The 14,872-nt window shown below is 41.5% G+C and overlaps 2 protein-coding genes across 4 annotated transcripts; one reads left to right on the forward strand and one right to left on the reverse strand.

The window, feature by feature from the left end:
* Positions 1-744: 744 nt before the first annotated feature.
* Positions 745-9,438, reverse strand: DENR (density regulated re-initiation and release factor). Of its 2 annotated transcripts, none has more exons than XM_050906654.1 (8): positions 9,384-9,438; positions 8,000-8,114; positions 6,978-6,997; positions 6,001-6,085; positions 5,262-5,345; positions 3,032-3,148; positions 1,802-1,941; positions 745-1,027 (listed from the first exon to the last, which is right to left on the reverse strand). In XM_050906654.1, exons 2-8 carry the CDS (start codon positions 8,103-8,105, stop codon positions 983-985), a joined length of 597 nt encoding a protein of 198 aa, XP_050762611.1. In that variant the 5' UTR covers positions 8,106-8,114; positions 9,384-9,438; the 3' UTR covers positions 745-982. The 2 variants fall into 2 exon arrangements, with proteins under 2 accessions (XP_050762611.1, XP_050762612.1); XM_050906655.1 differs by lacking the exon at positions 9,384-9,438 and adding an exon at positions 9,122-9,275.
* Positions 9,439-9,706: 268 nt separating this feature from the next.
* Positions 9,707-14,074, forward strand: GPN3 (GPN-loop GTPase 3). 2 transcript variants are annotated; one of them, XM_050906787.1, is made up of 8 exons: positions 9,707-9,806; positions 9,867-9,975; positions 10,063-10,230; positions 10,684-10,808; positions 11,520-11,635; positions 12,316-12,412; positions 12,948-13,076; positions 13,811-14,074. In XM_050906787.1, exons 1-8 carry the CDS (start codon positions 9,729-9,731, stop codon positions 13,871-13,873), a joined length of 885 nt encoding a protein of 294 aa, XP_050762744.1. In that variant the 5' UTR covers positions 9,707-9,728; the 3' UTR covers positions 13,874-14,074. The 2 variants fall into 2 exon arrangements, with proteins under 2 accessions (XP_050762744.1, XP_050762745.1); XM_050906788.1 differs by having other exon boundaries at positions 9,707-9,776.
* The last annotated feature ends 798 nt before the right edge of the window (positions 14,075-14,872 follow it).

The following is a 14,872-nucleotide window of genomic DNA, read 5'->3' on the forward strand; positions in this document are numbered from 1 at the left end:
AGAAAAAAAGAACTTTACTGGCAGAAGACAGGGTGTACGATGCGTCACCCCCTTGGGTTTGACCTCATCTAGGTTTTACGGTGACAGGAGAATGTCAGCTCCGGGACTCTGCCGCCAGGGAGCATTTAATGTTATTAAATGGAGCGGAGAAATACGAAGCACCGAACCGATGCTTGAGGCTGTTTGCAGGAGGATGGAGAGCAGAGCAGCACGGCTGGCATCCCACCTCACCCGCCGCGTGAACACCGTTTGTGGAAACAAACAGTGGTCACTATAAAGTTGCGTTAATTACTACCATTCTTGAACTAGCAGTATGCTAAAAACATAAAGCCACTAAAATTGCCTCACCTAGAAGACTGGCAGGGTTAGGAGATCGTTTGGAATTATGAAAATAGGCTAAATGTTTCGGACATATTCACATGTTCCTCAGTGTTTCCACTTAATAGAATAAAATAGTTCAGCTGGCAGGGACCTACAACGATCATCTAGTCCAAGTGCCTGACCACTTCAAGATACATTTTCCTTTAATTGTTAACAAGCCTTTAGAATGTTTGTCTCATTCTGATTTCTAAGATTTTCTGCAGGTAAATCAGAGGTACGAGTTTCTGTACCTTAGCCACATGCCTTACTGCTCAAGTTTAGCAGAAAGGACAGCAGATGAAAAATAAGCATTTAATGACTTAAATTATTATTTTCCTGTAAGAGCGTTAGAGGAAAGTAGCTGTAAAGAAAACAGAAACTGTATTCAGTGAGGAACAGTAATTTTATTTAAATCTACTTCATGCGTAAGCATGATAGAACCCAAATTTAACTTTGGCAAGTATCACAACAGGAAAAAAAACCCAAGCAGCCTATACAGAACAGTGAAAATGCCAAGGATACGGGTTCTCCACAGTTTCACTGCAGAGCAAATGGATTTAGAAGCCTCACTTTGGCTACATCATTTATAACCATATAATTAAATAAAGGTAGTCTTTCACTATCACTTCTTGACTTCTCCAAGATCTTCAATGCTATCATCATCCACCTAGGAAAAAAAAAAAAGGCCAAAACACAGCATATTAAGTATATTTTCTTCTTACATGTCTCACTCAATATTCACCACTGCACATGTAATGAAGCGTGGGAGAAGTATACAGCACCATCTGAGATTCCCTGCTGTAAATTCGACACGAGTGACATGTGCCTATAGGACACAGCTGAACCTACGGGGCTCTGAATAAAGACAGGCCTACAGAGTTATTCCAGAAAGAACTCCAATACCAGAAATACCAGAACAAGGGAGAGTCAAAGAAACCACTTGTGATTACGGCAGCGCAACCAAACCTCTCGACCACCAGCACTTCAGTCCAACCCAAAATTAGCTAATCTCTCCTTCTGAGGCACAAGTGGGTTTGTTTCAGGGTTTTTTTTTTTTTAATTTTGCAGTATTTTAAGAGATTTTGAAAAATAGGATGGCACTGTAAGAATAGTTAGGCATTCACCATTAAGAAACAGTCACAAAGAAGCCACACATATTTGACAGCTGGACTTATTCCGACATGCCTTCCTCACTGTAGTATCCACAGTAACAGCACTACATGTTTAGAGAGTTAATGTTTCTTGGACAATGGAAGCAACATTTGACTTCAAGGTTAATCACTCCTTAACCTAGTCATTCATAGGCGGGGATGCAACACCTGGTCTTTTATTTTTGCGCAACAATCTGTGCTGCCAAAGATGAAACCCTTTTTCAAAATCACTGGAAAGTCACAGGCTATTGTGGAAAACTAGAGTTCTGACAGAAGAAAGGGTTTATTACCTCAGGCCACTTCTCCTGGATTACATCGATAATGTCATCTGTAAAATCCCCCTGAATGATGATTTCGTCTTCTCCTGTTACTGAGGCACCGCAGGAAAATTTCTGAGCAAAAAACCTTTGTGCTTCCTTAAGATCAATTTCTGTTGATGGGAAAATGGAGAGTTTAAGTACAGTCATTTCATACAAGTATTTTCTTAAGTTTAAAACCAGAATCTTGTTTTAACTGTTGAAAAACTAGTGGCGGTTTACCATTAAAGCTTTGCTACAATTTCCATTGAAAGCAAAACTCTGTTGTTTACATCCAAAACAACTGACACTACAAATCTAGCAAACTCTTCAAGGCAAAAAATCGCCGAATGTCCTCTACACATTCTGTTTACGCAGGTCTATGCTACACACCCTCACCAGAAAAGCACATGCAGAACTGATTAAAAAGCCCCTCCAGTTCCGAGTAACTTCCATAGTTACTGGACAAGTTTTTCCATAGAAGTGCTTCAGTATGTTCCTTTCAGAAACGTGTCTCAACAATTTTTGAGATTGGCTTCCAGCACAAAGATACATATCCAGTTCAGATCATGCTAGTGCATATTTATTGATCCCTCAAGAAAACTGATGATACACTCACGCAGGAAATACGTAGCATATCTTGTTAATACAACCAAGGTTAAAACTTACCTTTTTAACAGAATTCATGATCAATGTGTGAAGTAAGATGTTGTTATAAACACCAAGTGGCTGTTCGCAGCTGAACCAAAGCTATGTAGGACAGCATTGTTAGTGTACTTTGGTAATGATTTGACTGCCGTACTAGAAAGGCAGTTAAAGCCTTACTTAATCAGTCTCAAGAATAGGTAAAATTAATTGTCATTAACATATGTACAAGTTTGATGGAAACAAGCACCTTTAATTATAAACATGTTTATTTTCAAAAAGACAATAGACTACTCTGAAGTCTAACAAGTGGACTGCTATGGGAGCCCTGTTTCCAAAATAAAACCTGTAACCCTATTTGTTTGCAAACACTGTGGAAATAAGGACTTTAATAATTTATCACTGAGGGAAGTCAGTGTACCTTTGACATGCTTTGGAACTGCTAAAAGCACCGTGGGACTTTCACCTCGCACAGATGGAAGCGGATCACTCAACGTAATACAATCAGAAGAAATATCATGAGGTTAAAGGCAAGCACATCTAAAACCAACAAAAAACACGTAACAAAAGTCAACTCACCAAACGTTGCAAGGCCACATACTCTTGTGACGTATTTTTTCTTTGCTCTAGGAATTTTAGCTATTGTAACTTTCTGTGGTACAGTCTTCTTTTTCTGTTTTATCTGACCTCTTCCACCTTTAAACCAGAGTATAAGGTTACATAATTAGTTAAATGATATCACACTTAATCAAAGAAAAAAGCATATAAGGTCAGATTTACATCCCTATAAACAAAGAAACTGTTATCTCCCCATCTGTGTTGGTAAACAAAAATATATTTTGCACACTGTCTCACATTCAGGTTTTTTTATTATTATTTAAGAAAGGTCCCATGTCATCAAAGCTCAATATTACAAGAAATAACAATATATGCATGTCAAAAGTGCGTTCAAGTACAGCTTGCCCAGCAGAACCCCGCTACAATTATCAAAAAAGGGGTTTTCCCCACACTTTACTCATCACTGCATTTGGTCTACATTTAACCCCTCTTTCAGGAATTGTTCTTTGGTTGTAATCCTAGGAACAAATTGTTACTTTAATGTTTTTCATGACTTTAACATCCTTAGGGTTTGTGTCCAAGGCAAAGCAAATTACTCATGTCCATTTACTGAGGCCATGAGGACGTGCCTACTCAGGCTGCTGGGTTAAAGAGCAGATTAAGTTCTAGGTATCTGTGCACGACCCCATATGAACCATATATCTATATATGAGCTAGCAGAAAACACCACACCTCTGAAACAGAAGCCAGCTACAGTAGCTGACTGCCAAACTTCCACATGATTTAACATCTTTCTTACTGTCTGTTTCTAGGCCAGCCTGAGGGAACACTTCACATATCAGGTATTTATTAGTCTGAGTAAAGCATGCAAAAGATATATTCCACTCATTAGGATTCTTCAAGACAGATTAAGATCTCTGTTAACTTTGTACGCAGTCATCAAGTTACTCCAGGGTAACCAAAGTTTCATGTTCTCGAGCCTTCTCAGCATGAAAACCTAAAGAATTTATGACAAGCAAACTAACCCCTTGTGACTACTTCTTTTTCTAGCATGCAGCACTTTCAATTCTACATTACTATAAATTGATATCCGATAATTTAAGACAGTAAATTTCTGTCTTGAAATTTCTTCAGTAAATTTCTGCAGTGTCTTAGTAAGTTTTTGCTTGTTTTTCCTCACCCGCTCTCTTACGGTCAATCTTATACCATCATACCTAACACCATACTGTAAGTTTTCATGAAACTTTAGATTCTAGGAGAAAATCCCTAAATATTTTAAACACTATTATTTTAGAACCAAAAACCAGACTGAAAACTAACCATACCACCCCACACAATAAATTAATGTTGAAAGAAAGTGTCCCGAAGTCTCTGGGAAAAGCATCCAAGCTACAGAACGTAAATTATTGTTGTCACTACACATAGCCTACTGACAAGATAAACATAACTGGTTACCAAGACACAAAAATAAAACATCTGCAGCGGTATGTGGCTTAAAATCTGAATCTTACTGGGCTATTAACCATAATTTCTGAAGCACTACAGACACAACTGACATTCCACAGGCAAACGTGTATTAACAACCCCAGCATTCTGATTTATGGCGGAAAGTACGTTAATTAAACAGAAAGAACTCCAACGATAGAAGATAAAAGTGTGTTTAAATTGTTTCATGTATTTTATATCTTCCAAAGTTGGCTTTTGAAAATGTTTTTCATCAGTATTGCCGGGAAGAGACATAGCCGTTAATAGAGACATAGGTGATAGTGTTAAAAGCATAAAACCAAATCCTGTTACGTGAACGCAGAGGAGGGGTGGAAGGAAAAAAGGCAAAAGCAGTGTCATGAGGCATTAATAGAGGAAAGCAGTCTTTGTTCTACTCTGCAAGCAACCTATAAACTGCTCTTAAACAGGGCAGAAACAAGTATTCTGGGAGGCATGCCAGCTGATTTTAGGTTGAGAAGAATTACTCCCTGAATAAGTGCAATAGCAATGACAGGAACAATGAGACACATGATGCAGGTCATCTTTCACTTGCTATTACTCCTATCCAATTCTTTCATCAGCATATATCACCACACCAACTCTGCTACCACTGGAAGAAAGATATTCGGTATCTTTCATGCAGAGTCAAAGCGTAGCTAACAACCAAAATGCAAGGAATCTGTGCCACAGTCCAGACCAGCAGGTGAGAAAGGGATGCCCCAAACTGCTTATAAATCAGTACCGCAATCAACTATTTAGACCTTGCCTCTCTTTTGCTTCTTCTTCTCTTCTTCTTCTCCCGCAGTTCCTTGGCCTTCTCCAACCCCAGCTTCCTGTTTAGGTGAATTTTCTTCAATACATCAGAAAGGAGTGGGGAGAAGAAAGAGAACAAAATTAGTGGTCAGACAACCACAACCTTACAGGAACAGGAAGTAAGGTACAGTGATATTTTGCTAAATCCGTAAACACTTTGCTTAAGCGCAGCAGCCCCTTGACTGATGCGTGTTACACCTTCGTCATGGTACTTATGCAAATTAGACTTCAGAAAAGCCTTAGCTCAAAGATACAATTTCAATACAGTCTCTTCACATAAGCTCCACAGAGACAGAAATTAATGACAGTGTTAATATTGAAATTCCAAATGCGAATCAACAAGTTCCCTATTATTAATGACCTTTCCTCCAGCCATCCACAGTAGACTGGACAGACATAAAATCCGATAAACTAACTTTGATGGGAAACAAGTACGTGGATGACTGGTTACAGTAGGAACCTTAGGAAAGCTCAAACATTATTACTGAAACTACATATTGTTTATTCAGTGTTTTCTGACATTATCAAACATATTTTCACAGCATCCAAAAGCATCGTAGACTCCTAAGAAAATTATTAACTTTCACACTTGATGCAACGGGAAAAGGGAAGAGACGAGAATCGGACAAGCTCAAAGATTTCTGAATACGTCTAAGGGCACATATCAGTTAGAAAATAGAAAAGATTCTTACCTACTGTAAGTTTTGCAAACTCATCTGGAAAATTCTTTTCTAACCATTGTCTGCATTTAGTGACATCAGGCATGTATTCGCAGTACTGGAGAAGAAAGGTCATATCAATGTTGTTAGCAGAGTAACTACAAAATAGGTCACAAACAAATACACCAAAATATATTTGCTATTGTCCTGGTTTCGGCTGGGACAGAGTTAACTCTCTTCTTAGTAGCTGGTACAGTGCTGTGTTTTGGATTTAGTGTGAGAATAATGTTGCTAACACACTGTTTTAGTTGTTGCTAAGTAGCGCTTATCTTAAGCCAAGGACTTTCCAGTTTCCCATGCTCTGCCAGCAAGCAGGTGCGCAAGAAGCTGGGAGGGAGCAGAGCCAGGGCAGCTGACCCCAACTAGCCCAAGGGATATTCCATACCATAGGAAGTCATGCTCAGTATATAAACGGGGGGAGTTGGCCGGGAGGGGCGGATCGTGGCTCGGGCATCGGTCAGCGGGTGGCGAGTGATTGCATTTTGCATCACTTGTCTTTTCTTGGGTTTTATTTCTCTCTTTTTTTTGTTATATTCCTTTTCATTACTATTACTGTTATTATTACGTTTTTATTATTATTAGTTAGTATTATATTTTATTTTACTGTAGTTATTGAACTGCTCTTACCTCAACCCACGAGTTTTACTTTTTTTTCCCAATCCTCCTCCCCATCCCACTGGGAGGGGGGCAGGGTGAGCGGCTGTGCGGTGCTTAGCTGCTGGCTGGGGTTAAACCATGACAGCTATTCAGCTCAGCCATTTCTCCTTAAGATGACTGAATATGAATACTCTACTAGTGCATAAGAAACCTCATATCATCCTAAAGATGACAGTGGCTGAAGCACAGAACTGCCACAATTAAGAAAAGCCAGAAAAGATCAGAAAGAATCATCACAGTCAGGAATCATAGGACAGAAAGAAGAAACTTGGACAACAAAAAAATTAACTTACCTCTGTTGGCAATGAACAGACTGGAGAAAGAAGGGAGGGGAAAAAAAAAAAAGATTACAAAAAAGTTCTCCTCTTACAGCCTCAGCATTAAAATCAAAATGGTATTTTAAAGTTAGGGATAACTTCTTATGTCATAACTTCTGGTTATAACCACAGATTGACTCAAAAATATTACCTTATTGATATGACTCCACATTTTAATTCCTCTCTCATTAGTCATTTGCTCACACGCTCTGCGTTAGGATAAAACTATCACAGCAAGAGCAGCCAGTGCGTGAAGGAAGGGAAGTAGAAACCTACAGCTTTGGGAAAAGTTACAGAAAGACACCACCAGTTCTACCTGAGGCAAAAGATATACCTAATAAATCACCACGTGATTTGGTTAGCTTTCCTTTCTCCAAGAGCTGCCAATGTCCAGAAGAGGGGCTTGGCCCCAGAACAAACCCAAACCAACTGTGCAGACTTTCACGCACAACAGGGATTCCTTCCTAATCCTCTGCAACTGTATTCAAGCCCAAAGCAAAATAACATACCTATACCTGTCAAGATTATTTACGTACCTTTAAATTTCATCCACATAAGTACAAATGTGACGAGTAAACAATAATTCTAAACACAGTGCAACAATTACTTTCACGAATTCTAACTTTATTTCTTATTGTCATACTAATGCTCAGAGGCCTCTACTGTGCTAAAGGCTTTACTGGCTTTCTGCAGGAACAGATCTCTGCTCAACAGTTCACAGTCTGAGCACCACTCCCACTTCCTTTACACACAGAAAGCTGTTAGCACCTCCATCTCTCAGAGGGAAGACCCCTACATTTCACCAAAAATGCTTTAGATAAAATACACAACACAAGCTATTTCAGAAAGACAATCAGAAAGGTCAAGCTGACCGTGGTCTAGCTTCTCAATAAAAGCTGACCAAAAGAAAATCTCCGATTCTCTCATTCTTTCTGCTAGGCTGCCCTCACAAACAGCACATTGTATGAATCGTGGACAACTGCTCCTTCAGCACTTGCCTCCGCAGTAGAGAACCCGAAGAGGATAGTCGGCATCTGACCTGGCACCGCTCCTTACGTCTCCTCTGCAGTCAGGGACCACAGGCTCAGCTACATCTGTGGCCATGTCACAAGCCTGGAGGTCACAGAATGAAAGAATCAGGACCTAAATTCTGGGTTATTCACATCTGTCCCAACTCAACAAGAATCCCAGAGACTGACAAATCCCAGAGAAAATAGGTACAATCGTAAGAAGAGCAGGAGAGATCAGGGACAAAAAATAGGAGTCGAGAAATAATGAAAAAATGTGGGGAAAACGGCTGCAAAAGATACCAAGCAGTATGGAATTCTAGCACATAAGGGGAAAATACCCAAAGTGCCACAAAATGCAGTGTAAAATGAAGGAAGATCTGCGAGAACACCACATGGAATTACAGAACATAATGGGTTAAGCAAAATGTGAAGTATCACGTTAAATCAGTGGCATATGAACAGTAGGTGCACCGGGGGAGTGGGGGGAGGTACTGCCAGTATACTAGCAAAGAAAAGGGATCATTTAAATCAGCATCTGAAGAGTTACAATCCGATCCTAGGACACTGGCAAAAAAACCCCAAACACCACAACACAAGCAAACCAAACTGAACCCACTAATACATTTAACAATGATTTTCAGGCACACATTTTCAGGCAAGGGGCTTAGAAAATAGGAGTCAACAGGGAAGGGGTTTGCAATGCATAAGAAGTCCCCCAGGATCATGGGGGCAAGCAGGATATGCGTGCAGAAGACTCAGAGCCAGGACGCTGTACAAGCTGTGCCTGGGCAGTGAAGAGAGCTGAGGGAAAATGCCAGGGCGCCAGAGGTGGTCGGGTTCGCAGCGGGGGGACCGCAGGGAAAAGTGGTAGATGGTCATAGCGAGGAGAAGGACGCTGGCGTACCCATGGAGATCCCAAATGGGGGAGGGAAGGTGGTGGGTAGTAGGGGGTAAAAGTGCGGGCAGGTCGGGGGAAAGGGGAAGGGTGCTGGGGTACCAGACGTGATGGGGATCACAGACGTGGTGGGATAGAGGGAGGAGCTGAGGGAAAGGAGGGAGCCGGGTACCCGAGGAGGGGCAGGCTCCCAGTGCGGGGAGGGTGCCGGGTACCTGCGGGGGGAGGATGCTGAGGTACCAGAGGCGAGGGGGACCACTGCGAGGGGAGGCAGAGCCGCTGTACCGGAGGAGAGGGAGGGTGTCGGAGCTGGGGGAAGGATGCCGGTAGCCGGGGTAGGGGGGGAGGCCGCCCGCCCGCCCGCCGGCCGGCGGGACTCCGGGGCAGGCCGCCCGCCGCTGGGACGGGGCGGCGGCGGAGCGCGGCTACTGCAGAAAGGGGCGGGGGAGCCCAGGGGCGGCAGCGGCGTGGCGTTACCCGGGAGGCCCCTCAGGCCGCGGTGGCGGGGAGGCGGCGGCTCCTCCTCCTCCTCCGGCGGCGGCGGCGGCTCCCACACACCGCGCGGCACGTGCGCCCTCCCCAGCGCCGCCGCCGTCTCGCGAGAGCCGCGCGGTCGCCGGCGACCGCGCGGCGTGACGGGGAGGGGCGTGGCGGTGCGCGGTTTGAGCCCGCCGCCTCTCCGTACTGGGGAGGAGTGCGCGGTGGCTCAAGCGTGCGAGCCATAGGCTACCCGGGGCACGTGACAGGCGAGCTACGGGTCGCTGGAGCGGCCATTTGCCGCTGCTTCGCCACGGTGGGGAGGCCGCCGGCCCACCCGCCGCCATGCCCCGGTACGCGCAGCTGGTGATGGGCCCGGCGGGCAGCGGGAAGGTGAGGCGGGGGGGGGGCGGCGGGCGGGCGGCGGCAGGGAGGCGAGAGCGGCGCGGACGGTGCGTGACGGTGTGCGTGTGTGCCTTGCAGAGCACGTACTGCTCCACCATGGTGCAGCACTGCGAGGCGCTGGGCCGCGCCGTGCAGGTGGTCAACCTGGACCCGGCGGCGGAGCTCTTCAGCTACCCCGTCATGGCAGGTGAGCGCCGGGAGGCTGCGTACGGTAACCTTGGGGCACCCCTGTAAGCAAATGAATTAAAATCGCTTCGTGTGTCTGCTGTTCCAGACATCCGTGAGTTAATAGAAGTGGACGATGTCATGGAAGATGAGTCCTTAAGGTTTGGTCCCAATGGCGGCTTGGTGTTTTGCATGGAATACTTTGCCAATAACTTTAACTGGCTAGAGGAAAGCCTTGGGCATGTGGAGGATGACTATATATTGTTTGATTGCCCAGGTAAATAAATGTCAATGTTTTGGTACATTTTTCACAGGCAATGCAAAATTTGCAGTACTTTTTGTTGTTGGTCGTAACCAGTCACACATTTTTTTGCATTGTTAACAGTTGTTAGAGTCACTTTCAGATGTTTCAGAAGTGAACTTGGTCCCAGGCTAATCTGGGTGACTGCGCTGACGTTTGATAGCATCATACGGTGTGAGAACGCTATGGCGACTGCTAACTAACGCTAATTGGAGGTCAAGGGAGCAAAAAAGCCCTTTTATTTCTTTTCCGCTTCACCAGTATAAGTTCACCCAAATACAGTCAGAGTTGTCTGAAAAGCAAGAGGATGCTTTCCTTATCAGCTTTTATTTATATTAAGTGCAACACCCATATCTATGTAATTGATAACTGTGAACTGTTCCTGTTAGCTTCACATTTCTGCATACCAATATCCTCAGTGTGCCCTAGGTCAGATCGAACTCTACACACATTTGCCAGTGATGAAACAGCTGGTGGAGCAGCTTCAGCAGTGGGAATTCCGCGTCTGTGGAGTTTTTCTCGTGGATTCTCAGTTTATGGTGGAATCTTTTAAGGTATCCATTTGAAATCTGTTGTAAAAGTTCATGTTGATAAAGAACAAGAAATCTGAGCAATTTAGGGGGCTGGGTTTGTTTAGCCCAGAGGAAAGAATGCCAAGCCGGGGGAGATCTGATTACTGTCTTCAGCTGCCTCAAAGACAGGTTGCAGCAAAGAAAATTCCAGTTGGATGTAAAGAAAAAAAATCCCGCGCTGTGACAGTGGTCAGACTGGAACAGGGGCACACAGAGATTGTGTAGTGTACGTTCATGGAGTTACTCTAAACTCGACTGGGGAAAACCCCTGAGCAACCTGATCTGACTTTGAAGCTGGCTCTGCTTTGAGCAGTGGTACAGAACAGATAACCTAAAGTTATCTGTTATCTAAAAGTCCCTTCCAACCTAAATTCTTCTGTGATTCTAGGAGAGCTTTCTCCGATGTGGAGAGAGAGCAGGCCACTTTCCCTGTCTAGCAGCAAGAATCCTGAGATGGGCTTTGAGTTTTGTAATGCCCTTTTCAGTGGCAGATCCAGATTTGAGGCTCTGGAAATAAGATGGCAGATGGGAAGCTCAGCACCTCCCTTTTCCAACAGAGATAAGGACTCCCCACTTGGCCTTGTGGCCACGTTTCATATATTCATTTGCTAGATTTGGTTTGTGGTTGAGTGTCCTGCGTGTTGGTGTTGTGTTTTTCTGTACTTAACTACATCATTTTTCACACTCCTTAAGTTTATCTCTGGAATTCTGGCAGCACTCAGTGCGATGATATCTTTAGAGATTCCACAGATTAACATCATGACCAAAATGGATTTGCTGAGCAAGAAAGCCAAGAAGGAAATAGAAAAGTAAGTTCCAAAAAATTACTTACTCTGTAGTGTAATATCTTGAGGTAAACTTCACTCAAAATTGAGTCTAATGTTTCCCACAATTAAAACATACTCTTTTCGAATGGGAGAAGATGCATTTGTTTGATATTGAACATAGTCTTTACATGTCTGGATGGGATGCTTACAATTCAGTCCGAGTCAAAAGGCTAGCTCCATGTTTGTACGTATCTCTGGATTTTTCTGTAAATAATTATCTTGAATAACTTAGGTCATTCTGAATGACATTCCAGGGTACTGTGCCCACCAGGGTACTGTACTAAAAAAACTAAACCAGAGGTGATCCTGACAGTTTTTTGATACTGAACATACTGAATTACCTATGTGTTACTTTTACATTTGTGCTAAAATTACAAAATGAAAGTTTTTCCCTGTGGTCTTCCTCAAAGCTTTCTTGAGTATACAAGTATATTAGCAAAAATAAAATAAACACTTCAGTTGTTTCTACTAGCAATTGTAAGCTGAGATATTCAAATACTTACAAAAACTATTTTTAAACATTTTAAGTTCTCCTGATATGAAGTTAGTTCATTCAGATCACGAAACGATAGATGGTTTTGGTAGCTATATAAAAGCACAATGACTCATTTGCTCTGTGGCCAAGGATTCTTTAGTGTTAATGACGACTTTGTTTCTCCCAGGTACTTAGATCCAGATATGTATTCTATGATTGAAGATTCTACAAATATATTGAAAAGCAAAATGTTTAAAAAACTGACTAAATCTATATGCGGATTGGTAGGTATATTGCTTTTTAACTGGTATCCTTAAATTCAGTCTTGTATTTATAAACCATACTGTATGGTTGATGACTTCATTGCTGTTATAGCTACTGTATGTACTATAATAATTCTTCCCCCTCCTCACCCCAAAACTATGTATTTACCTATCAGACTTAATTAACAAAGCCAGGATCTAAAAGATTCTCAGGCACTTAAGCATTTTGCTTTTTGCCTGTTTTAACTCGGCTTTTGATTTTTTCAGATGAGCATAAGATCCATAACACTAACATTTGGATTGTAGCCAGTATGTTTCCTGTGAATTCTGTTCCATTAGCAATTTTGGAAGACAGCTTTATCTACTGTGTAGAAATTAGGACTGATAGCGAAGCGTTCTGAGTGGGGATTTGCCATTGGTTTGCAGTGTGGCTTTAAATGGTATTTTAGCAGTCCAGACAAAGAATACGTAAGTTTGGTTTAAGGAAGTGGCTTAGAGTGATTGAGAACTAACTTACTGCATTTTCTTACTAACATCCTTTGCATCCTTTCTCTAGATTGATGACTATGGTATGGTTCGATTTCTACCTTTTGATCGCTCTGATGAGGAAAGTATAAACATAGTCCTGCAGCACATAGACTTTACCATTCAGTATGGAGAAGATCTTGAATTTAAAGAACCAAAGGTAAGGTACTTCTGATGATAAGATGAAAAATTAAAAAGGATCCATAATATAAGTTGTAATATAAGTATGTTCTTTGCCTTGCTAATAAATGATTGTCTTAGTATGGTTCAAAATAAGCCATGTTTAGTCTTCTAGTGACAATGCTTATATCATCTTCATTTATAATTACAAAAGTGAAATTCTTTAATACTGTCTTGCATTTGCAGACTGTTCAAATGGTTGTGTTTAATGCTTTAGTTTTCAAAAATAATGGAATTTTAAACTTCAAAGGTCAGAAAGGACCGTTAAGACTTCTTCCTACATGACTATTCAAACTCACCTCGTAATTCCTGCGTTGAACCCATGTGTTGTATATGACATCTAGATTAAGAACAAATTCTGTCACTTAGAATACATGATAGAACGCTGCTGTGTTAAAATCTGTTCCAAGCCCGGTCTAGTTTTATTATTCGGCTCATAAATCTAAGGAACAAGCCCAGTGCTTTTATTCAATTTTTTAATTCAGTTTTATACTCTTTGAATACGCAGAATGCCTGGATCTAGATTTTGACCTATACAATTTTGACAGCTCTAGAAACAAATTGCTTTTCAGAAAGTTCTGCTACATGTTTTATGGAACCATATTAGAGATTGTTCCTGTTGTGGTTTCTAAAATAAAGCGTCACAGAACAGACAATGTACAACAGCCACTAGGGAAAAGTCAGGTTTTACCTTTTTTGTTTTCTTTTTGGCAGGAATGCGAAGAAGATAAATCTGCTCTTGTGGATGAATACTTTCAAGATCATGTGGACGAGTAAAAGCCAGATGTTCAAAAATGGGAGGAAAATACCTTGTTTGTGTTAAAAAATAAAAATGTAAAAGAGAAAAAAATGTTAAAAAACATGTAAAAAAATCCACACAAACATACTTGATGTTTTATCTGTAAGATAACTAAAATTTATAGTGAAAAGTAAGCTATATGACCTCATAACTATTTTAATAAACAATTTTTATTCTTACGTGTGTGTGTTATAAAATACATAGGCTAGCATTAGTACATAGAAAAGTTCCTCACGTACAGATGTATCTCATGTAAGCATAGGAATGCTTCAACAAAATCTAGTAATTTGCAAAAGAGGCAAAGCCAAATACAAGCATGTTATAAAAATTTATCTCCAGTACTGATTAATTAGTTTCATTATTAGCTGAGAGAGAATTGTTCTAAAGGGTGAAGATTGTACTTCATGAACTGAACCTGCATTAGGCAAAGAGATGACTGGCAACTTCAAAGGGACTTCTGGTCAGTGGGTGGTCCCTCACCCTTCTTAAAAAACATGAGTATTTTACATTCACTTTGGAAGAGCCCAGATTTTAAATCTTCTTAAGGCTGGTTTTTGTACAACTTGCACATGGCTTTAAGTGGTTTATACATTGATAACATCTTGAATACAGCGCAACACTTAAATAAAACAAGCTTAAAGAGATTTCAGTGATGGTCTTGTGCAGTCACTTTAAAAAGTATGTTAATGAACAATTCAGCAACAAGTAAGCTCGCTCCTTTCTTGTCCTGAATAGAGAACTCATACCCCTACCATGGACATAATGTGACCTATTCAGAGAAGCAAAACTTCAGCCCATTATCTCCAAAGAACATATTCACCTAGGTAACTAAATGCGTGTAAAAATGGTCCTAGGAATTTTTCAGGGAAGTAGCGATTTTGGAATTAGGTGTAGCTGTTAACAGACTGTTCACAATCAGATAATAATTCAAGCCATATGTGAAAGTGTACTGCTGAATTTACCCCTCGCTGGTTATA

Source organism: Gymnogyps californianus, chromosome 16 (assembly GCF_018139145.2).
Source record: "Gymnogyps californianus isolate 813 chromosome 16, ASM1813914v2, whole genome shotgun sequence".
NCBI classification, from domain to species: Eukaryota; Metazoa; Chordata; class Aves; order Accipitriformes; family Cathartidae; genus Gymnogyps; species Gymnogyps californianus.

What these genes read in the sequence shown, in the direction of transcription:
- DENR (XM_050906654.1), bottom strand. Translation starts at nt 8,105, where the DNA reads ATGGCCACAGATGTAGCTGAGCCTGTGGTCCCTGACTGCAGAGGAGAC. An exon ending in GTTTGCAAAACTTACAGTAG is followed by an intron (nt 5,346 to 6,000) that starts GTAAGAATCTTT and finishes GATGTATTGAAG; the next exon opens with AAAATTCACCTAAACAGGAA. An exon ending in GAAGAAGAAGCAAAAGAGAG is followed by an intron (nt 3,149 to 5,261) that starts GCAAGGTCTAAA and finishes TCTGGTTTAAAG; the next exon opens with GTGGAAGAGGTCAGATAAAA.
- GPN3 (XM_050906787.1), top strand. Translation starts at nt 9,729, where the DNA reads ATGCCCCGGTACGCGCAGCTGGTGATGGGCCCGGCGGGCAGCGGGAAG. An exon ending in CAGCTACCCCGTCATGGCAG is followed by an intron (nt 9,976 to 10,062) that starts GTGAGCGCCGGG and finishes CTGCTGTTCCAG; the next exon opens with ACATCCGTGAGTTAATAGAA. An exon ending in TATATTGTTTGATTGCCCAG is followed by an intron (nt 10,231 to 10,683) that starts GTAAATAAATGT and finishes AGTGTGCCCTAG; the next exon opens with GTCAGATCGAACTCTACACA.